This window comes from Cygnus atratus, chromosome 8 (assembly GCF_013377495.2).
Source record: "Cygnus atratus isolate AKBS03 ecotype Queensland, Australia chromosome 8, CAtr_DNAZoo_HiC_assembly, whole genome shotgun sequence".
NCBI lineage: Eukaryota > Metazoa > Chordata > Aves > Anseriformes > Anatidae > Cygnus > Cygnus atratus.
This window is the reverse complement of record NC_066369.1, coordinates 18899660-18922722: the sequence shown is the minus strand read 5'-3', so window position 1 is coordinate 18922722 and position 23063 is coordinate 18899660. Positions and strand designations below refer to the sequence as shown.

Sequence of the window (23063 nt, the reverse complement as noted above, 5' to 3'; positions counted from 1 at the left end):
AGTAATTAGGTAAGTCTTAGTGACTTCCCTGGTATTCACTGAAGCATAAAAACAGGCACATAGCAGTAATAAGCAGAAAGCAGGGAAATCTGGATTTGCACAGGTTTCTGATCCTGTTGTTTTACACAGCAGCTCAGCGTATGACACCTTTTGAAAATGAGGTGAGGATCTAGGTTTTCAAATGTCCAAATACATTGAAATATCTGGTCAATAATAGCATATGTTTAAATGAAAAATCCATACAGCCAATTTCTGAAATTATCTAGGTCCCAGAGATGAAAGTGGAACCACTGGTATTTTCAGAAACGATGCATTGTCTAAGCGTTTCAATTCATTTTTAAATGTAGAGGGGTATTTGTATTGTGTGCTTGTTTGTTTGTTTGTTTGTTTGTTTTGATGTATTTAATGTCTACTTAGAATAGAAACCCATTGGCGAAGAATGTTAGATTGAAGAAAATAGAAAATAGGTGCTGTCTCTAAATCCATTCTTCACTGTCAGTTGTGGAAACAAAGTTACTATTCCCCTGCTGTCCTAAGCAATTGTGTTATGTTTTTTAGAGACATCACACTGTTAAACAGGTGTTAAGTTTTACTCCAGTGGTGTCTTCATTTTTAGAAACCACTAGTATTTCTAACTGTTTAAATCAGCTGTTAGGAACTGCATGAAACAAATGTAAATTAATTACTCTCAATTTGAGTCTTTGCATTTGCTTCCTATTGCTATTGTCATATTTTTTTAATCTTACGGAGACTGTCTTCAGCTGGCAATGAGACACACCTATTTAAAAAGAAAAAAAAAGGAAGAAGGCAGAAGAGGTTGTGTTTTTCTCCTCAGCATGTCAAGTCTTGTTAAAAAATCCTAAGTGGAATCTCACATTGCAGAAGTAGCTTTCTTGGTGGTGGACCAAAAATTAAAAATAAAAATCGTCAGCCTTATAAGGGCTTACCCCAGCTGCCTGTAATGATAGGTTAATAACCCCTACATGTGGTTTGTTCTCCTTTTTAGTTGTGTCATATTAATCATCACTACCATTGTCTTGTATCTGTAAGCACTCTGCAAGTGCCTGGGAGCCTGCAGATGCCATCACCCTAGGCTTTCAGATTGAGACACTTCAGGCGGTAGCAGCTATCATGTGTCTTCTTGCAGCTCAGGACAATGACCTTGCAGATTAAGTTCCCCAACAGGTCATTAAAAACAAAATGATCCACCGTCTGAAGGCTGGATATATTCCTAAAGTGATGTGCTCCTATTTTCAACCTTCCCAGTCACAGGCTTCCAGCACTGCCTGAAGTTTCTTGGTACATTGTTAAATATACCGACTTCTCCAGTTTTGTATTTAAATCAGAAAATCTCTTAGAAATGATCTGTATCTTTTTCAATTTTGTGAGAGAGGTGGTTTGAAGTCTTTTTCTTAAAATGGGAGATTACAAGTATATTTCAAAAGTATGCATTACTACTAAGATATGCAGGTCATTTTTGAATCATAGACTATATGCATGGGGATTGATTCCAATGGATAGCACTAAAATTGTTCTACCTAATGTTGCGTAAAGACAGCAGAATATTTTAGCTGAGGGTGCAGTACAAAATATGTTCTGAAAATTGTGACCACACTACTGAACTTCAGAAAGTTGTTTTGAATTCTTATAGTGATATTTTGCTCCTGAGACAAACCTATCCTAAACGTTACAGGTTTGAGCAGTAATTGCAATAATGCTAATACACATTTCAGTGATTAAATATGTACTAATTAGCACAATGTGTTAGGGGATGGATAGTAATAATCGGTTGTCCCTTGCATCATTCTTTGTCCCTAGCAGCTCCCCGTTCCCCGGGACCTGATTCAGCAGGCGTTGCCTGACACTGCTGCAAGTGATTGCAAATGCTTTTGACGAATGTTAATTGGGAAAGCAGTAGAAGGCTGGATGCATTGTAATCAAACGAAAATTACAGCAGTTTCACAAGATGTCAGGCAAGCACTTGCAGAACAGATCCAGAGATTTCAGTAGGTTTCATAGTAGCTGGCTGCGCCACAAATTCAGCACAATTACACAGACTGTCTTCAAACAGCCAAGAATCAGATTGAACAGAAGACAGCCTCTGAAGAGGCTCATTTATGAAGTTTCTCATTTATGAGCAAAAAAGGGATAAAAAAACCCACATCTTTTTATACAGTCTTTAAAAATAGATTCTGATGTTCAAAGCTTCACTCTAAATTCACAGAAAAATAGAAAGATGAATTCATATTTGAGACTCCTAAAATATTATAGATGGAATATAATTGAAAGAGGATTTTGAAATAATAATTATCTTCCAATCAAGAGAAAGTTAATTTTTTTCAAAACACAAACTTAAAAAATCATCTGCTGAAAGAAAGCTAGGCAGCACTTTTGGTTTTGGTGGTGATTTTATTTAGAGACCGTGAGAAGACATGCATTGTCCAGTGCCTTGGAGGTCAAGGGCCTAGCAGCAACAAAACCCAACAACAACAAAAAAGCCACTTTATCCGGTGAAGTTAATCCTAAAATTAGCTTTATTTATTTCTGTATTGGTTAGGAAATAAAAAATACTCTATCTGAGCATATTTAGTCTCAGCACAAGGACTTGTGCTTTTATATGCCTGTAAAGCACTGTGAGCACTAATGAAAGATTTGGAAATAATTAATGGTAACTGCCTCAGTTACATTACCCGCATAGTTTCAACTGTTGCTCAATGTATATTTGAAGGTGATTAATAGAAATTGTGGACTGCTGTCTTCACAAGTATTGACTAGTGCTATCTCTCCAAAGCCTTACAAAAAATGCAGCAGGCCCGGCTGCGCCTCCCCAGCCCCAGCAGTTCCTTTCTCATGGGGGTCGGTGAAGTGAACCACTGTGAGTCTCGGTCAGAAACGATTTGGCCTAAACCAATCCTGGTGTTGCACAAAAGATTGCACTAGGTGCTTGCCACTGGCCTGAATGAGTCATGTCTTCATACCTGCTTTATCAAGAAAGGTTGTTAAAGCCTGCAATGTTCAAACAACAGACCACCACCTCCCTGCTATGCATTTCTGCTGCTTGGAGCTAATCAGACATGCTGCAGCTCACTCGAGCAGAATGGCTGCTGGGTAGGAAGATATTATCGGAATTATTTTCCTGGAAGGTGTGGCGTGCGTGACTTGAAGTTTTGGGGTCTATTTTTTTTTAAATGGTCCAGTTATTTACAGCCCACTATTGCTAAAGCTGAACTGTATTGTTTATGGCACGCTGATTCAAATGGTTCTGTCCATTGAGTTCTTCCTTCTCCAGAAGTGATTAAGTAATCATTAATTGCTCTGAGCATATTTGTTATGTACTGATAACTTGGTAGGACTGCCTTTCAGCTTTTAGAAATGTAACTACCAATTGTTATTCTAGAAGAGATTGTTTAGAGAATGTTCTGAAACTTCATACTGGTATGAGCTGGGAGGAAAAAAAAATCTTAAGCACCCAGAATAATATTAAGAAAAGTGCGGTATTAAGGTAAAGAAAAGGAGACACCAGAGAATCCATTAAAACGACATAAATAACATTAAAAGGACTTTTAAAATCTGAACTCATTCACTTCTTTATTACTCTAATTTTCTCTGTGCAGTGCCTACTACAGCAGTGACAATAACTTCTTCAGCAGAGCTATACAAAACCACAGTGTCAACCACTAGCACTATATCTCAGAAAGGCCCCATAAGCACAACATTAGCTGGAGGAACGAAGGAAGGAAGCAGAGGACCCAAGCCACCACCACCCATTTCCACAACCAAAATTCCTCCTGTGACAAGTTTCTTCCCGTTGCCAGAGAGATTCTGTGAACCGACTGAGGCCAGGGGGATTAGCTGGCCCCAGACACAAAGAGGAATGATGGTTGAACGCCCTTGCCCCAAAGGAACACGAGGTATTGCCTTTAAAAATATGTCTTGATTTCAAGCAGACATTTCAAAAGCACTGTGCCACTCTCTGATGACGATTTTTTTTTTAAATCTCAAGCTGTCATGATTTTTTCATGTTACTTGGAGAATGCAGTATCTACAGGCAATGGTCAAGTTCTAATCTACAAACGGCATTTGAGCGTAGATGCAAAATTACCTTGCACATATGCTTTGAGAATCCAGGTCAAATTTTAGGTCTTTGCTTGAGGACTGTTGTGAAATATGCTTACAGATGCCTTTCTCATTATGAGCTCCCCTCTGGATGAGCTCCAGGAAAAATCAAGGGCTTTTTGTTTGTTTGCAGAAAACGTCTGGTACTTTTCACTGACTTTTTTTTATTGCTGTTTATCATCTACATTATTTCCTTACGTTTTTGTCAATTATTGTCAACTATTTACATTAGCGGCATTCAGAATTTAACATTGCTTAGGAGTACATTGTAGCTGATTTCCTGAATGCATGCAGAAAAATGGTTTCAATTTCACTGTAGTTTTCCACATCTGTTGTAGGAACTGCCTCATATCTTTGTGTGGTTTTAACGGGAATGTGGAACCCCAAAGGCCCCGATCTTAGCAACTGCACCTCACACTGGGTAAATCAGCTGGCTCAGAAGGTTGGTTGAAACCTTTTAATCTGATGTACACTGGTGACTAAGGATAAAACTGCAAGCATTAATAATTCAGTTAGTTGAAACCATCTTTATTACTCTGTGTTCATTTGAAATAGGAGGAGTTATGTGCATTTCATGTGTAAAGTATTTACCAAAAGTTAGGTTCATAAGTATGTTTAAGCACAGTCTTGCACTAAGTAATTGTATTGAGTCTGTGCTTACATGTTTTCATCACGTTTTAAAGCAAAGTAGCTTTTCTAGTGTTTTTGCTTAATAAATTAAATATTATAAACCACACAGCAAAAAGTCTGGTATGCAACAAGGTTTTTTGGTTCAGGGAAAATTACACTGTAATAAATAGATTTTTGTATGAGTGCATTAATAACAGTATGATTAGAACACAGAGCCACTTTCTGTGCTTTCCCTCCCTACTGAGATTTACTGAGTTTGTGAAAACTGGATAATTTGTTGTCAGTACCAGGCTACTTGACTTTCAAATGCCTCAAGCACTAGTATGAACAAATAGATTTCTTACTGTCTGATAATGACAGTAAAATAAAAGTGAGGATGAATAGAAGATCTAGCCCAAAAGTCCCAGCCTGATTTCTGGTTTTGATGGCTGTTAAGAACTGCTTTTGTGTGTCATGGATCTAAGAACCTTTAATCTTCTGAGATAAAGAGAACGTTATTGGTCTCAATTAGTTGCAGATTTCAATGTATGTGTAAATGGTTATTTTACCACAACAAAGGTATGCAGGGAATTGGAATTAGGAGCCGCAAGCAGAACAAGAGACCCTGCTGAGATAATATAAATTGTCATTTCAGATCAGAAGTGGAGAAAATGCTGCTAGTCTGGCCAATGAACTGGCTAAACACACCAAAGGACCAGTCTTCGCTGGCGATGTTAGTTCATCAGTGAGGCTGATGGAGCAGCTCGTGGACATTTTGGATGCTCAGCTGCAGGAACTGCGGCCCAGTGAAAAAGACTCAGCTGGAAGGAGTTATAACAAGGTACACACTTCCCTTCAACTCTTCCTGCTGGGATAACCATTGCCCTTGATTTTTTTTTCTCTTTCAGAAATATTAATCTTTGTTCCTGTGTGCTTATAGTTGTGGAATAAACATGTAAGAGAAAACAACAGTAAATGCATAGCAGAAAGTTGCAATTACCTTCTTTAGGGAATAAAATAAAATTCACAATAGCTGACTGGTGCTCAAAAACAGCTATGTGTCCCTTATTAAAATCTGGAATATGTTAAAAATAACGTGAGGGAGTTGAGTACTAGCTTACAGAAATTCTGTACCAAATTAGTATTTTTATCCAGTGATCATTTTAACCCTGAACATCCTGAACAATCAGTGGGATTCAGCATAGGTGCAGGGTTTTGTTTTAATCTGACCTTCTGCAAAATAATAGCAATTTCTTAGACTTTTTAAGACACCAACATCACTTATAATTGATCTTATATGTCAAGATATATCTAAAATGCAAAGACATAGGTTTTGTCTGGAATAATGCTCAGAGAAACATTTCAGAGAAAAAATATGTCTTACAGTTTTAGATACAAATCATAAAAGTGTTACCATTCCTGTTTTTCTCAGAAGAAATGCTGTATTTCATGGCCTCCTCCTTGCCTCAGCTTAGTCAACAAGCTATAGACAAAACTTTTTTAGCCTGCTTTATAGAGAGAGCTCCATGCACTCTTCTGTTGTCTTGGCAATAGTTTTATTTACAATCCCTAGCTACCCTTAAAAGAGTTTTCCCAGAGACAGATAAAGTGACCATACAGGGATTTTCTCCTTTGACCTTTTCACACAAATCCCACTGTTCGGGAAAAAATACCTGGGCACCTGTATACCGGTTGGGAAAAAAGTTTCCTGTATGATGTTTTTCTGTAGTCATCGTTGAACGGAAACTAAATTAACATTCAGACTCTTTATAGTTCAAATTAGGGATTTGAAACACCAGACTAATTTTTGGATATCTCTGAAGCTTTCCAGAATGTATCTAACTTCTGATTTTCTTTTTTCTTACTAAAAAGCTCCAAAAACGAGAGAAGACATGCAGGGCTTACCTTAAGGTATCTCTCCTGTGCTGTCACCCTGCTTTCTCCCTGCTTCAGCAACCTGCCACGCTTTATCATCTTGCTGCATGATCCTATGTATTTCAGTCTTTGATAAATGTGTATTGTGCCCCATATCAACTGTACAAATGTTGGCTTTGCACAGGTATAACACTCAGGAAAAAAAGGTCAAAGTGTATACGTCTTTTACCTCAACTTATTCCAAAGTATAAGAGGAGAAATAGTTATTATCTGAATTGGAAATAAAATCTCTCACATAATACAACTTTTGTTGGAGGAAAAAGCTGGCAACTTAACAGAAATGACTTCAGCTTGGTAGTATTGTATATCAAAGACTGTTTAGAGTTAATTTGCTTGCATGAAAAATGTACATTATGTAGCCTACTTTGTTCTTTGTGTATTTTTATACCTAGTAAAATGATTCTTCTTACTATTTTAAGAGTTGTTACAAAGGCCAGATTCAGTGATTCCAGGATTAAATGGCTAAATTTTCAGGACAAACATTTCTCTAGCTTTACTAGTAGAATATATGCCACATGTCCCATTAACCAGGCTATGTGAAAGGCACGTAACACATTGCTGCCCGAATTTCAGTTTCTTTCATCTCTGGTAAAATGGTTGCCTACAGTGGCCAGCTCCTGTTCTGTGATACAATGCCAATAATGCTACCTCATGCCTGTGAATAAGAGAAGAAAATGCCCTAGGATAGATTGTATCTGTGTCTCTGAAAATTTTTAATGAATTTTTTTTTTGAAGTTTCTTTTAAAATACTGTTTTTCACTTGTACCTTCTGAGATAAAATGTAAGAACAATTTATAAAAGAAGTTTGCAACATAATAAATTAATTCAGACTCTTACTGAAGAGACACTTCTCTATAGCAGGCACTCTGTCTTTTATCCTGCAGCTTAGGAAAGTGATAGGAGATGTCCAGTTATGGCAAAAATGTGACAAAAGGAGACCAAGATCTGGAGATAAATTCACTTCTCAAATAATAAATATAATATTTTTTTATTAGAAATATGTCTTTTTATTTTTATTTTTTAATAGTGAAAAGAAACACAGCAGGTATTTAGTAGACTGAATTTTCATTCTTCGTTTTCAATAGTAAACATTAACATGAGAAGAGCAATTATTGGGTTGCTTCAACAGCTGCATCAGAGGGGCCACATGGTCTTCCTACTTTCCCGCTCATCTTTGTCTGAGTGGAGAGAACACCTCAGAAATCTTACTGGACAGGTGATCATTTACCACAGGAAAAATGCAGAGTTAGCTTATCCCATAATAAACAAAAACTATTTCAGATTAATAAATGCATACCATCAGCACTAGATGGAGATACACAAGAAACCATAGCCACAACCTTAATTTTCAACTGGTGTCATTTTCTGTAGGTCTCAAATGGGCTTCTCTGCTTAGATAAGACTAATAAACCTCTTGAAATGACAAATCAAAAGCTGACTTACACTATGCAAATGAAGCAAGTTCCCACTTTGTGACAGAGGATTCATTTGTACCTCAGATTAGAGGCTCCAATCTGTATTTCTTGGTGACTAATGAATCTGGCCTCTGCAGACCAATTTCTGTTCCACTCTAGTTAATGGCTGCAGCAGTATCAGTGTGAGCATTTTGACTATTCTGTCTCCCATTAGAGAAAGAAAAAAGGCTTTAATGCCACTTCGAAGTATCTTCCACCTGCCAGGAAGGTCGTGGTGGCTCACAATGCAGACAGAAAGAGGATATTAAAATGGATTAGGCTAATTAATCTTGCTCTGACAATAGCCTTGACACCAACTTTTCCTATTCCTATTGCACAATATAGTATTTCAGACCAACATCTTTCTGTTTGTACACTGTGTTCTGTTTCCATTCCCAATACTTTCAAATTGATCAAACACATTATATATATGCTTAATGACACATTATGACTCGGTAAATGGGACAGAGTAAACAGGGTGTTTCAGCAATGCATGGCATACTCAGTGCACAGCATACTCAATGCACAGCTACATTATGCATTAATGTAAGAGCCTGCCTTCAATTGATTAACTGATTACTGTGATTGATTGGATTATTTTGTAAAAATAATGTAATCATGTCTCTGAATTCTTTTCTTCCTTATTTACTGTTACTTTATATGCAGCTTAATGAACCTTAAAACATAATGATAGAGTTGTTGCAAGAAAGACTTAAAATGGCAGCTTTATTCAGTTTTTCAGTTTTGCCTTCTCTGATAACAGGGACAGTCAGTGGACATCTTGTTTGCTCTATTGATTTCTTTTTTTAACTGACCTTTGTGCAGGAATGGGAGTTAGTAATCTTTTTAAGTATCTATGAACAGGTACAGGAACAGGAGGAGGAGTGAGAGTGGCCCAGGCTAATTTATATCCACTGAGTCAGCTTCATTTCATGCCTCCTGTAATAAAGAAGGCAGTTTGTCATAGACAAGTAGTTTATAGCACAATGGCTGCATGAGTTGTGCTAAGTTTCCAGAAGAGTATTATTGCCATTTTAGCCTAAGCTGCAGAATGCCAATTTTGGCATTAGTATTTTTAAATAGAAGTTATATATTTTGACATTAACTTTAAGATGAAAGCTTCAGGCAAAACTTCTGGCATTTATTTTTTATATTTTTTCAGCACATTAACAAATCTGTCTTTATATTTGACATGAGACGAGTCAAATCTGCATGTTTACCACTTAGAGACCACACAATGCTGGTGGCTAACTGCACTTCTATTAATGCTTATCCAGCAAGGGGATGGAAAATATTTTTATTTTGAAAATAGTTTCATAGTGCCATTAAATCACAGTAAATCATTCTGACAGTTAAGTATTATAATTGTCACCAGATAACGTTGGAAATTTTCCCCAGCTGCCTAGGGCAATCAGACCTCATGATAGTTTTCTAATGAATGCAGGCAATTGTTGATACAGTGGACAACCTGCTCAGGCCTGAAGCGCTGGAGTCCTGGAAAGACATGAATTCTTCAGAACAAGCCCATGCAGCCACAATGCTACTTGATACATTAGAAGAAGGGGCTTTTGTCTTAGCTGATAATCTCTTAGAACCAACCAGAGTCTCAATGCCCACAGAAAATATTGGTAAGTGAATTTCTTTTCAAGTATTAATTAAAGTCCTGTGCATTGCTTTACACAAAAACAAGAAAAAAATATTCTGGGTTGCCACATGCTCTTTGAAAGGTGAGCTGCACAAAATTTTTAGAAAGCTATATGTTACCTGCCTGTGTAGCAAAGGATTTGCTCCTGAGCAGGGGAGAAATGCTTTTCTTGTTTACTTAAACAAAATTAGCATTCTTCTTTAGTATCATTAATACAGTGTATAATGCAAAGTAGTTGATATTGTGAAGTTGATTTACCACTGAAAAATCATTAACAGAACGTATGGATATGAAGAGTACTTAAATGGCAAAGTATGGATTTTTTGAGGTAACTGCTTTCTGTAGGGCTGCAGAAATGCTTTCCTATTATATATAATCTGTTCCTGATGAATTTAAATTACTTTTTGCAATGCAGTCTTCCAGTTAAATATTTTAGGCACTCAGAACATAGGCCAGATGTTTATATTAAATATGACTGCCTTCAGGTAAAAATGTGTTCAGTGGACTACATCTCCCATAATGCAGAATAGTTATGCTCCAGAGACTGCAAAATAGCTGAAGATAGTTGGAGCATAATTTGGAATTTAAGTGGTGACAGAGAAATGAAGGGGTTTGGTATTAGAGATGTGCAAATATTGGTACGCGGGATGTGTTAAAGCAAAAATCATCTCTATGCATAAAATTAAAATTCCTTCATCTTATTACAGAGGTGAATGTAGTCTCAGTGAAGTACAAGGAAGCTGAAAGTCTGCTAATTTGAGGGGTACCGAGATGGAGACTTGGAATAGACTCAGAAATGAGACTTTTCACGTTTCAATGTCTGCACATTTGTAACTGTAGAATATGATTCTGCCTAGTTTTTATTGAGTAGGAAGATACTGGGAAAGGATCAGGAAGGGTGTTATAGCCTGTTATAAAGTTGTTTCTGAGGGAATGAGGGTAGAATTGCAGAAAATCATCTGAGAAATTAACCATTATTATTTCCTCTAAATTATATTTAAAAATGTACTTTGGTTTTGTGGGAAAAAAAAATCTTTTTCCCAAATACATGTGTTTCGTTCCTAAGACCTTTATTTCTAAGACCTTCTAAGGTCTTTTCTAAGACATTTCTAAGATGCACCTTTGTGTAGAGCTGGACATCACACTTAGGATGTACGTGCAGTTCCATGGAGCTCAGTAGACTGTCTGAACATCACTTCCTATGATAAGCTACCGTCAAATTGTGGTAGCGCATCACTGATTCCATGCAAATCTGAATAGACCAGTGCTGAATTCCCAACACACTTACTTGTACGTGGTTTAGAGAATGAGGAATGATTCTCCTAAATTCCTTTTGTAGGTCCATAGTTTAGACCTATGGACTGATAATTAAACTAGTTTAATGTAACATAGATATTTGACAACAAATTGACCACTCTGACCCATATAATTTACACATCTCAGGAAATTCATTCTTTGATGATAATCCCATGAAAGCTGCCCAGTATGCATTGCGATATGAAATTAAAACTGAGTGAGATCTAAATTTTCAATTTAAATACTTTTTTTAGCAGAACCAATACTTTTTTTTCCTATCAACCTTTATACAGAATTATATTTAGGAAATATATATATATATATTTAGATATGAATATCTCTTTAGCTAAATACATGGCATAGGTATACTTAGGCATCTATTTGCTGACTTTTAAAACCTCTTTATATCTAAATCAATACTTGAAGTTCTAAATCTGCTGGCTGTGGATATTGCATAGTCGTTAGGAGCTTCAAAATAAATGTTTATCTGCAATAGGTGTATTCATGGTATTTTAAGTGGATTTTTTGGTGGCACACATTAAAGCAAGGTTTGATGTCGTGTTTTCACTATTAAAATACTGTCATTTTAGTAGTATGTGCTAGGTTTAATTAAAGTTTAAAGAAACTAACTCTATGTAGTTGAAACATGCCAGTACAGATCTGTCTTTCTGGTGGCAAATGAGAACAGCAGTGTAAGAAAACTAAATAAAGATTGGGGGAAATAATTGTCATCTGGCATATTATAATCTGGCCAAAAGACTATCTCTGCATCCTCCTTTTTAACACTTGTTTTTTTTTTCTTGGGTCTGCTTAGTTTTGGATGTTGCAGTGCTCATTACTGAGGGCCAGGTGCAGGACTTGAAATTTCCTCAGGGCAGTAAAGGAGGCAACTCGATTCAGCTCTCTGCAAGCACTGTGAAACAGAACAGCAGGAATGGTGAGTCCTGGGCACATAGCACTGCAACTCCATCACATTTTATAAAACCTACATTACCTCCCCTAGTTAAAAAATCAAAACAAAACACAACAGAACTGCTCTGTGGCTTTTTCTTGAACATAGTGGGTACCTGGGCTTTTTTCTTCAAATCTGTAGCCTGAAAATGCCTCTCTGTTTACTGATTTTCCACTCCTTAGGGTACAGGTTGCAGCTTTTCTGTATAATTCTCTATGGCATAATGATGGGATTTGTTTTCTTTTGTAGGGTTAGCAAAACTGGTTTTCATCATTTACAAAAGTCTGGGGCGTTTTCTTAGCACTGAAAATGCAACCATAAAGCTGGGCAGTGACTTTGCTGGGCGGAACAGTACAATTGCAGTCAACTCCCACGTCATTGCAGCCTCTATCAACAAGGAGTCTAGCCGGGTGTACCTGACTGATCCTGTGCATTTTACTCTGGAACACATTGATGTGAGTTATGCTAATGAATTAATAGGAAGGTCATAAAATCAGCAAGAGAGAAAAGCAATGCAGAAAAATAACCTTTTTTCCATTTGAATTTTAAATGTTGGTCTAGGTCAGAAACATGAGCTTAGTTAAGTCTATGAACATAAAATTAAATGAGCCTGGTTCAGTGATTATTAGAACTTAAGTGTATTCTTAATGAAAGCTAATTCAGTAATCAACATGAAAATGTAAATGACTAATTTGTTTCTAACTGAAAATTAACTCTTACCTTAGTAGCAGGGTAGAAAACAACTGTTAAGATACATGTTTGTCTGATGTAGCGAATTTAAATGACACTTAAAATTTTTACATCAAATTTGGACCAAGCTCTGGAAGCCTATACAAAGGAATTGCTTAAAATGAATTTATTTAATGAAGAATAAAGTATTATATATTTTTTTTAATGCTTTAAATTTGTGTATATTTTTTTTAATGATAATTTATTTGATGTGTTTCTTTGCTCTTCTGTTTGATCCTTTCTGTTTTCATGTCTCACATGGGGAAAGTAAATAGCACAGTGACAGAGAAAATATGGTTGGATTTTCCTCCCATTTTGCCCTTTTTTATAAATCTGTTTTGATTGCTTTTTATCCAAATAGATAAGACACTGAAGAATTAAATTTTTCCTAATGTCTGTTCACATGACTTTGGCCTGACCAAATGTGAGAATCAAAGGAAAAAGATCATATTTTCAAATTCTCAGTTACAGGAAAAAAAAAATCTCTTCAGAATAAATTTGCTGTCCTAATTTCACAGACAGCAAAAATGGCTATAATGTACCACCGGTGCATAAAATTGTAAGATGGAAATTGTAATTGTTTAAAATTGGGTCTACAGTAATTGAGACTACACTTTAGAGTGTTTCGGACTATAAAGTCCCTTTTAAACTAGATGTCTTCCTTGTATAACATCGTCCACAATTTTGCTGATGAAAAACTTTATTGTCCGAAACATGCAAAGTTTAATCTAAATTACCCTTTACACATATTAAACAATTGTTATTGCCATCTTAGTGTTTAAAATCCTGATTTTATTTTATCCTTTTATCTCCCAGCCTGACAATTATTTCAATGCAAATTGTTCGTTCTGGAACTACTCAGAGAGGACTATGATGGGATACTGGTCAACTCAAGGCTGCAAACTGGTTGACACAAATAAAACTCATACAACATGTGCTTGCAGTCACCTAACCAACTTTGCAATTCTCATGGCTCATCGGGAAATTGTGGTAGGTAATATTTCTAACCATCAGCAGGAAACAAACTTTCAAAGATATAGCTTTAAATTTTCAGCAGGATACAAAATTGCTGAAGTTTCTTAAGTATTTATAGCTTCTACCTAGTTGCTCCAAAACAATTTGCTTTCCATAGCACTTTTCATTCTCACTCATAAAGTTACAAGTAAGATAACAGAAAAAGAAAGACAAGGAAGGACAAGAGACTTCTTCAAGTCATACTTTAAAGTAAGCGACCAACTTAAAACCATTTTACAGACTTTGCATTACAGTTGGAGACTACTGGGGGGCAGCTATGCAGGCTGTTCCCACAAGCACAAGTGCCAACTCTTCTTAAAGCAGGAAGGTCAAAGAGTTGGTGATGATATCTTAAATGCCTTCTCATACTCTGAAATTCTGTTGTCTAGTTAAAGCATTTACTGGATGGCAAGGGGCTTAGAGGAGGCAATATTTGCAAGGAAATGAGGCTTTTCATAAATCTACTGTATTCTGAAGGGAAAATATAATTGAGATGACAAAAATGATTCTGCTGCAACTGAAGGAAGGAACTGTCTTTAGCTAAATGAGAGATTAGATGTCAAATTACATATGCAACATATTCTGCATTTTGTCCTAATGGTTGTGTAAATCATCACTTTCTTCTCCACTGTGGAATTGCAGGTTTGTAGGAAAGAACATGTACGCTTACAGGATGTCCAATGAAAGTTCTTCTCTTTTCATCAGAGCCTAGTGGTGCTTTCAAAATGTTATGTGTCACCAATTACTTTTTGCCTTACAAGTTTACAGAAAGTCATAGGAAAAGTGAAAATGCTATCTAATCTGGCTAAAATAATCATCTTTTGCTCTTAGACCTGCTCCTCTTCTACTTCTCCTAATCTTGTTCTTCTGGGAAGCTGACCTGAGACTGAGAAATTACTGAATACATTTTGTTCATCTCATGTAATGAACAAGTAACTTTTCTGGATGCTACCTGTGAAAATAGATTTTTGTTTATGCTCATAAGGAGTCATATTAATTTTCTCCATTCTTGGTTATTTCTAGTACAAAGATGGAGTGCACGAGTTGCTCCTCACTGTCATCACCTGGGTGGGAATTGTCATCTCTCTTGTTTGCCTGGCCATCTGCATCTTCACATTCTGTTTTTTCCGTGGCCTACAAAGTGATCGTAACACTATTCACAAGAACCTTTGTATCAACCTATTCATTGCTGAGTTCATTTTCCTAATAGGCATCGATAAGACAGAGTATAAGGTAAGGCTTCTGTGTGTGTACTGTTCTTTTTCTCTCAAATGACTGTTTGAAACAGATTGGAATGAAAACATGACAACACTGCCAAGATTTCAGCATTCTGACACAGCAAGTCTGAAATGAAAGCTTTAAGTGAAAATAAGATAGACATGTTCATAAATAGTATTTGCATTCATCAAAAATATCGCTGTGGCCTTAATTTCCCACATACAGCACTGCTTTTCATTTTCCATTGAGAAACATCAGCTATTAATGAAGCAGGTGGTTTAAACTTCTGAAAGAGGAGCTGAAATGAAATGTTGATATACCAGTAACATACGTATGTTCTCTCTATATATTCTCATAAGTCTCAACAACTATTGACAATTTTTTCATATATATATATATTAGTACAGAGACTTACTTATATATTTATTCATTTTTGCACTGCACATTCATGCAGGCTTTTTGTCAGTATTTGTGAAATTAGTTCTGTCATTCAGAAGCAATTCATTGTGTTGAAATCTAATAATCTGGTAGAGTTTCATCCAGAATTCTGCTATAGAGGAGAGAATTCAGACTGGTTTCTGTTATGACAGTAGAAACTTCCAAAACTACATCAGATAAAAGTGACTTGATGGCTGCTTCATAATTTTAAATAAGAGGTATTACATTATGCATCTAGAACCAACTGTTCATGCTTCAGATAATCTAAACTACAAGCCTTAAAACCATATCAATTTCAAAATTAAAGTGTTGTTTATAAAATTGAAAACTACTGTATAAGTGAAAATTGGAGGGTAAGGGTGTGGTTTTCATATCTGCATTCATACTGTTTGGCTTAATTTCCTTTTTGCAGCTGCTGTGAATGCATTAGTATTTGCAAATGTTCAGTATGTGTTTTCAGGTTGGGAAAATGATCCTGAATTTATGAAAGATTTCTGATAGATTTATGTGCTGTTCTATTATACCCTATTTGATTAGAGATGTAATGATGTGAAGATTTTGTGGTTCATACTTCGATCTTTCTTTTTCTTTTCAGATTGCATGTCCAATATTTGCAGGTCTCTTACACTTTTTCTTCCTGGCAGCCTTTGCCTGGATGTGTCTAGAAGGAGTGCAGCTTTATCTAATGTTAGTAGAAGTATTTGAAAGTGAATATTCTAGGAAGAAGTACTATTACGTTGCTGGCTACCTCTTCCCTGCTACAGTAGTTGGTGTCTCAGCAGCTATTGACTATAAGAGCTACGGAACAGAGAAAGCGTAAGTAATTGCAAGTGACCTGAGTGTTTTTCAAGTGAATAATTTTTTAAAGCCTATTAGCTGTCAGAGGGTCCCTGACAGACTAAAATACCATCTGAAACTTTTATTGGTAAGAGAATGGCAATGCTGTGCACAAATTACAATCAAGTCTTTTGTAATTCTCTAGGTTCAGCGGATTTGTACTCTAGAGAGACCAATTCTAAATTATGGTCTTTCTTTTAGCACAAAAGATTGACCTGAAACAAATTGAAAAAGTAAATAACTTTTTGGCCTCAAATGTGTATTAAGTAAAAATTCTTCTCAGCTTAAAAATTCTTCTCAGTTTAAAGTATCTGACAGGCTTAACCACCCAGTTTTAACCTAATGCTTCATTAGATCTCTTTGTTCAATTGGCCCTCTAGCTAACTTTCATCCTGAATTGTGATAGTACAATATTCCAACCCATATAGTTCACTTTGATAACATTTTATCAGGCGAGTAGAGCAGGATTAAAATTAGCCACTGCTTTTTATTTATAAAAATAATAAATACATATAGGAAGTGACAGAACGTAGACAGAAAACATTTCTGAGGATTTGAGTAGCTGGAGGCATGAACTTGCCTTCCAGTAGCGTTTCCTTTGTCCTTTGATGAAATTAGTTACAGAATGGGAGGATACTGTTCACTACAAGAAAGCTGCTTGATTTTGCTATTGATGAAAGACAAATAAGAGCGATTCATCAGGGAACTGTATGAAAAACAAATGAAACTAAATGAAGTCAGCCCTAATAGGTTTACACGTCATTTAGTCTGGTGTCATATAAATTCTTTCTCTCCTGTCCAACTCCCAGCTGGGGCATTTCATTTATACCAGATTGTTTTTCAGAAAAATGTGTCATCTGAACAATTTCTGTCTCATATTCTTTAGGAGTAAGCACATTGCATATGATACAAAGTTAAAAGCAGATTCTTAACATGTCACGGAAAACTTGTGAAAAGTATTCACTGATGTTAGACTCAGTAATCAGTGACAACACCTGTGACCACTGTGACTTTTAACTGGAAGGAAAGAGAGCTCATTTAGTTTTTGGTTTTGTTTCTTCTTTCTACGTTAGCTATTCTGATGATGTATTTTAATGTTCAATGGTGTTATTAAACTGGACTCACCAGAAGAGTTACAGGTTAGGAAAAATTGTCCATGGACTAAGTGATACTGTGTACTGTTTATTGTTGTTTACCAACAAGATGTAAGATTAAGAAGTATTTCTGCACTTTTCATTCATTGGACTGTTCACCTTTCAATCTCTTTTTTTTTTTACCATATAGTTGCTGGCTCCATGTAGATAACTATTTTATCTGGAGTTTCATTGGGCCTGTTACCTTTATTATTCTGGTAAGAACTTTCTTTTCTCCTTTCCTTTTACGTTGCCTTACAGCAAAGTTTGAAAATCAAAAGAATGATTAACATCGGTCAATACCATTTTTATTCATGAGACATTTCACGAAAATTCTTATAAACAATTTGTAGCATGACCAGTGGTTATATAAATGTTTAGGAGTCTTTAGAGAGTGCTGACCAAATGATTAATTGTCAAAGCTATGGTGGCACTTCAGCATAGTCATTTTTTCTTAATGGCTTGAATGCTGAAGGTCGTATTGACATATGTAGTCATATGAAAAATCAATGAAATAATACTAAACCCGTTTTTTTTTTTTTTTAAGGAACCATTATTATTGCTTTCAATTGAGTTACTATTGGACGTGTTCCAGAATTTAACTGCTAACTATCCAATATAATTATCTCAAAAGGATATTCTAATGCGTTGGATAATTAAGAGAATCTTATATCTTGTTATATTTATACAGCACTTCTATCTATATTTGCATATGCATATTTTTCGATGGCTGTTTCTGTATGTATTTATGCTACATGCAGTGTATATCAGACACCCAAGTTCATCTGTTTGAGCATAAACAATAGAATATTATGTAACCAAAAGCTTATACACATTCTTGCAATCAGCTGCGTAAATTCATTGTATGCACACATACCCATATATACACCAATGCCTTTGTGCCCCGTTGTCCATTTTATACATCCACTGTCCATTCTCTGAGCACCACTGTGCAGTTTCACGTAAAAAGTGCATAGTTGTCTGTCAACCCAGGGAAAAAACATCTCCCTGTTATTTCAGACTAATAATATCAACACTGTACAATTCAAGAATTTGGAAGGAAAATGAATACAAAATGTACATTTTGTCTCACCTTGTTTTTAATCTGGTAGTTCAGGATCTTTAAGCCTGGCAATGCTCAGGAAATACTCAAGAAGGCTGGGGCTGGGGACTGGTTTATAGAAAGCTTTTTCCATAACTGCCGATAGTTCATAAGGATGTTTTCATGCTTCTGAAAGTCTAAATAGTTGCCTGTACCTCTGCCTTTATACAGTAGTGGAGTTGTGAAAAGTAACAGAAGTTACTACTTTTTCTCCCCGAAGGGCATTCATCAGGCAGAATTTTGAAATTTCTGACTGTTATAGATCTGTATGCCAGACATACTATTTGATTTTTATTTTTATTGTTTTTAGCTTATAGGTTACTTCTGCATGTAAGGATAAACTGGGACTTTTATTTTGGAAATTTCAATTAAAAATGTACCCAGCCAATCTTTCATAAGTTCTTTATTCCCTCTCGGTATTGTTCTTTATTCCCTCTTCAATATTGAAATAAGCTTACGTGTATTTAGGTCAGTGTCACTCACTGTTTACATCAAAAACTGTTTTAACTCTTGAGTAGCCCCTTAAGAAAATACAACTGTTCAGCATAGTTGTTGTTTTAGTTCATTGGCATATTTTCAAAGAAATAGGTTTAGATCTGTATATATAAATTGAATTAGAAACATTGAAATCTTTACAAGATTTTTGTTTAGACCATTACAATTTTGCGGAGTTTATTCTAAAAGCATTTAAATTAAATCAAGTATCAGGATAATAGCGACTTTTAAATTAAACCTACAGTTATGAAAGAGATCCTTTGTATTTTCAATTAGAGGTGATATTTTTCAATACAAAGTTGTTCCTTCCAGTTGTAATGATTACTAGAAAATTGTTCAAAGTTTCATGTCACAGCAGTTCAGTTACCTCCAGTCTGATTGTGTGGTGATAATTTCACTTTCTGTGTCTAGCTTTTTATTTTATTGTTACTGCAAGTATTTTGCTAAGTCACCTCTATTTCAGTCTTGCTTTAAAATAACATTTCGTGTGGGAAGCTTCGGGCATTGCTGACAGCTTTTTCACTTCCTCATAACCAGGTCAGAGTGAGAATAGAGGTGAAGGACATTTAATCATATTGACCATGTACAGACATAGTTCACTATTATTTACTGGCCATGACATTATTATCCTCCAGCAAATCATTTAGGCTGAGACGCAAAAGGCCTTTGGGAGCAGTATTCCCAACTTCAGAAATATGAAACAGCAGGTAGCAATCACAGCACAGTTCCTGGGAGTAATTCTTCTCTAGCAATTGCTTTGCCCTCTAATCGTCCCAACTGAGAAAGCAAGAGAGACTGGAGGAAGTGTGAGAAGTGTAATGGCTGAAAAATAGTATGTTGTGGGCAGTGTAACCAAAGAAGAGCCATATTTGTACAGTAGCATCCTGAGTAGTGTGTAAGAAATTCACTTTGGTAAGCTTTTTTAACATGTTAAAACAATTTCTTGACAATGTTGATTACTACTTTAATTTACAAAATTTTCTCTGAGCTTATAAGCAGTTGCACTTCTATATGTATATGTGTTTGTGCAAAAGGATGGGGAAGTAAGGGAGGGGAAGTATAAAGTTCCTCAGTACATCTTCTGAGGAACTTCCAACTTCACTATTTCCATAGCCTGCCATGCCTTTGGGCACCAGGGTTATTATATCTATGAGAAAAGAGCATGTAAGTAATGAGCGGTGGGAAACCATTAGTATGCCTGAAATGGTTTAATGAAAGCTTGGATCATGACACGTCAGGAGCTGTTCTTATCATTTGGACAGCTCCATCTGCATCTTTAATAATTAATTCAGTTCAGTAAGAGTTCAGCTTGCACACTCATTTAGAAGCCTTCTTCAGAGAGCACCTCTCTCACTGCCAGTCCCAGAGAGAAATAGGCTTCTGCATGGCTAAGAGCAAAGATCTGGAGATACAAGAACAGTTTTAGAGCTGCATTTGCCAGGTAACAAAAGCTCCGGGGAGTTCAAAAAGGGTCAGAACATGTGCAGTTCAGCTAGGTTACTTCAGAGTGGTGTTTCTGTTCTTCTGTCTTATCATATCCATGTCAGCACTGCAGGCTGTGTGGAATGAATTTTAAGCTGCTAAGCTCAGGCGGACGTGATTCAATTGAGCAGGCTGATGGCTATAAAACAAACAGTGCGCTCCTGTAATTTGTGGTGAGAAAAGCCTGAGTATTTTGACTTATATGTAGATCCGTGTTCATTCATATCCAAGAAATGGATGGAAGCTTATGTATATAAGCTGAATAAGATGAATGGAAGCTTATGTATATAAATAATATTTTTTTTTACAGTAGACACTTGATAAATGGTATTTATCTGTTGCTCACAAGGGAAAATTTATCATAATTTTTGCAAAATCTAGCTTTCTTTGGCTCCTAATTCATTGTACCTGTAACTAATTCCAATCTATTAGTCTTCTGTGCAGGTTATTACATCCACTTTTTTTAAAAGGTAATTTGACTTGGAGACATTCAGTCTCTTAAAATTATATAGGTTTCGGGTGACAAAAAGACATAATCCCTACCTATATAATCTATCATATCGAGTACCTTCTGATTTCCAAACCAGAACTGGCATTGTTTGTGTTGGATCTGAAAGAAATACGATCTTCCAAGGTGTTCCATTTGATTATTACCATAAAAATTATACAATGTTAATATTTTAAAGTAGTGATATTTTAACTTTATTTAATATGTATTTATTTGTCTTCATTTTGCTCAATTCTATCCAATTATAGTAGTCATATTAAGAGATAGACAGGAATGGGTACTTTAAGAGGTATTCTACTTTTTTTTTTTTGTACTTTACGTACATTTCCAGAATCAGTGTAAAGATTAAACTAGTTGTCTATGTAATCCAGTATCCTGTTTCTCATAGTGGTTATATATTTCAGAAATTACAGCAAAAAACTAACATAAACATCCATGAAATACTATTGTACAAATATTTTGCCAGTGTTTTAAGGTGATCGCACATTATAGCTCCACCTACTGTAGCCATGTGTTTTGTCACTTCAGAATCACAGCAAAATTCTCAAATCCTATCCTGATTCCTGACCAGACTTTTAAATTGTTATTTTCAGACTTATAGAGACGGATTGTCTGATTTTCAGAAGTGCAGTGTGAAAGAGAAAGAGATTTTACAGACTACAAAGGGTGCAGTTCTCCATGGCTGCGTACACAGAGATGTGTTCACTGTCAGTGTGTGTGTGTATACAAGGTGTTTATATTTTTTTGTTGTTGTTGAAGGAGGGCAGTATTGTTGAGGTACATATTTTGGTTCATCAGGTATAAATGCAACCCAGTCGTCAGGATGAGGCCTACCCATCAGTAGCCCATTGCGTTATAAGAAGTTTGAGGAAGTCATCAATGTCATAGGCCCAAGTTTGCTTTCGAAAGTCCACCTTGCTGTTCATGTGGGGCTTTATGTTACTCCAGAGTACTGCATGTCTGTAGTGAACATTCTTCTTAAAGAAAGGTGGCTTATGGAGGCCCATCTGCCAAGCTGGGGAAGTATCTGTGAATTTATTTGCTTAGATTACTAACAGTTCAATCATCAGTCATGATATAATTCAGGTTGGAAGGGACTTCAGGTGATCTGTTGTCCAGCCTCCTGCTCAAAACAGTCTGAACTCTGAGCTTAGACCAGTTTGCTCAGGGCCGAAAAAGCTTTCCATATACAAAATTAGTATAAATGAATGTGAAAGCACTAAGTTTGTTTCCTTCTTGTACAGACTTCTTCCCCCACGTATTTCTCACCAAGAAAAGTGATTTAGCTGTTCCTTCTACAAGTCATTACTCTCCAACAAATTCCCTTCTCTCACTGCTTAGTGTCTGGTGTCATAAAATGGCAGGATGCCCAAAAGTCTTTAGAGTTCCTCCAAAACAATCAATTTCTAGATGAAGAGCAGTGAGGGAGCCAAAAGTGACTGCATTTATAGAAAGGTTTGGTTACAGTTTTTGTAAGCAGGCAGAATAGGCTATTGGTAATGACACAATGTGCAAAGGGATGCCTGCGTATCTGAACAAGTGGCAAACAATGGTCTTTGACTGCTGAAACTGAAAACCAAGCAATATTTCACAGTGATGGAGAAACAAGTATCATACGCCCTGTTGTCATAGTTACTTTGTCTTCAAAGTACAATTTTTTATTTTTTTTTTCCATAGGAGGGCTTCTTCAGCTACTGTGATACAGCAGTTTCATTTTCTGTCAGCTGTTTTTGGTGCTCTGTTTCCTCAGTTATAATTAAAATGTATAGTAAGCAACTGTTATGTAAAGTTATTTTCTAGTCCAGCAAGGACATATATACAGACAGAGCTGAGAAGCTACGTAAAAACTTTTTAATGTGCTGGAGCTTGGTTTAGGCTCTGGGGTAGGGCCATGCCTGCTTATATGTAACTGGAGGAACCTTAGTATCTAAATACAAGCTTTTGTTTTTTTATGTGTCACTTCACTCCTACACAGAATCAGAGGATATAAACTTCTCATTTCATTAGGCAGCCATTTACGGGTTAGGCCATGCCAATGAGTTTCTGATCCAAGAATGATGTTGCTGCTACAATTCAGGATACTCCAGGGTAGCTTCTTAG

The 23063-nt window shown here is 36.1% G+C and overlaps 1 protein-coding gene across 6 annotated transcripts in view; it reads left to right on the top strand.

Moving 5' to 3' along the window:
* ADGRL2 (adhesion G protein-coupled receptor L2) overlaps positions 1 to 23063 on the top strand; it is a 356834-nt gene that overhangs the window by 316781 nt on the left and 16990 nt on the right. For 4 of the 6 annotated variants that reach the window (XM_050712254.1, XM_035537717.2, XM_050712255.1 and 1 more), the window contains 11 exons: positions 3615 to 3911; positions 4455 to 4558; positions 5381 to 5566; positions 6598 to 6636; positions 9559 to 9742; positions 11870 to 11992; positions 12257 to 12462; positions 13553 to 13726; positions 14774 to 14983; positions 16002 to 16222; positions 17528 to 17594. In XM_050712254.1, the coding sequence (XP_050568211.1) occupies positions 3615 to 3911; positions 4455 to 4558; positions 5381 to 5566; positions 6598 to 6636; positions 9559 to 9742; positions 11870 to 11992; positions 12257 to 12462; positions 13553 to 13726; positions 14774 to 14983; positions 16002 to 16222; positions 17528 to 17594 (1811 nt within the window). The remainder of the gene's footprint in view (positions 1 to 3614; positions 3912 to 4454; positions 4559 to 5380; positions 5567 to 6597; positions 6637 to 9558; positions 9743 to 11869; positions 11993 to 12256; positions 12463 to 13552; positions 13727 to 14773; positions 14984 to 16001; positions 16223 to 17527; positions 17595 to 23063) is intronic. The other 2 variants (XM_035537719.2, XM_035537721.2) reach the window with 1 other exon arrangement.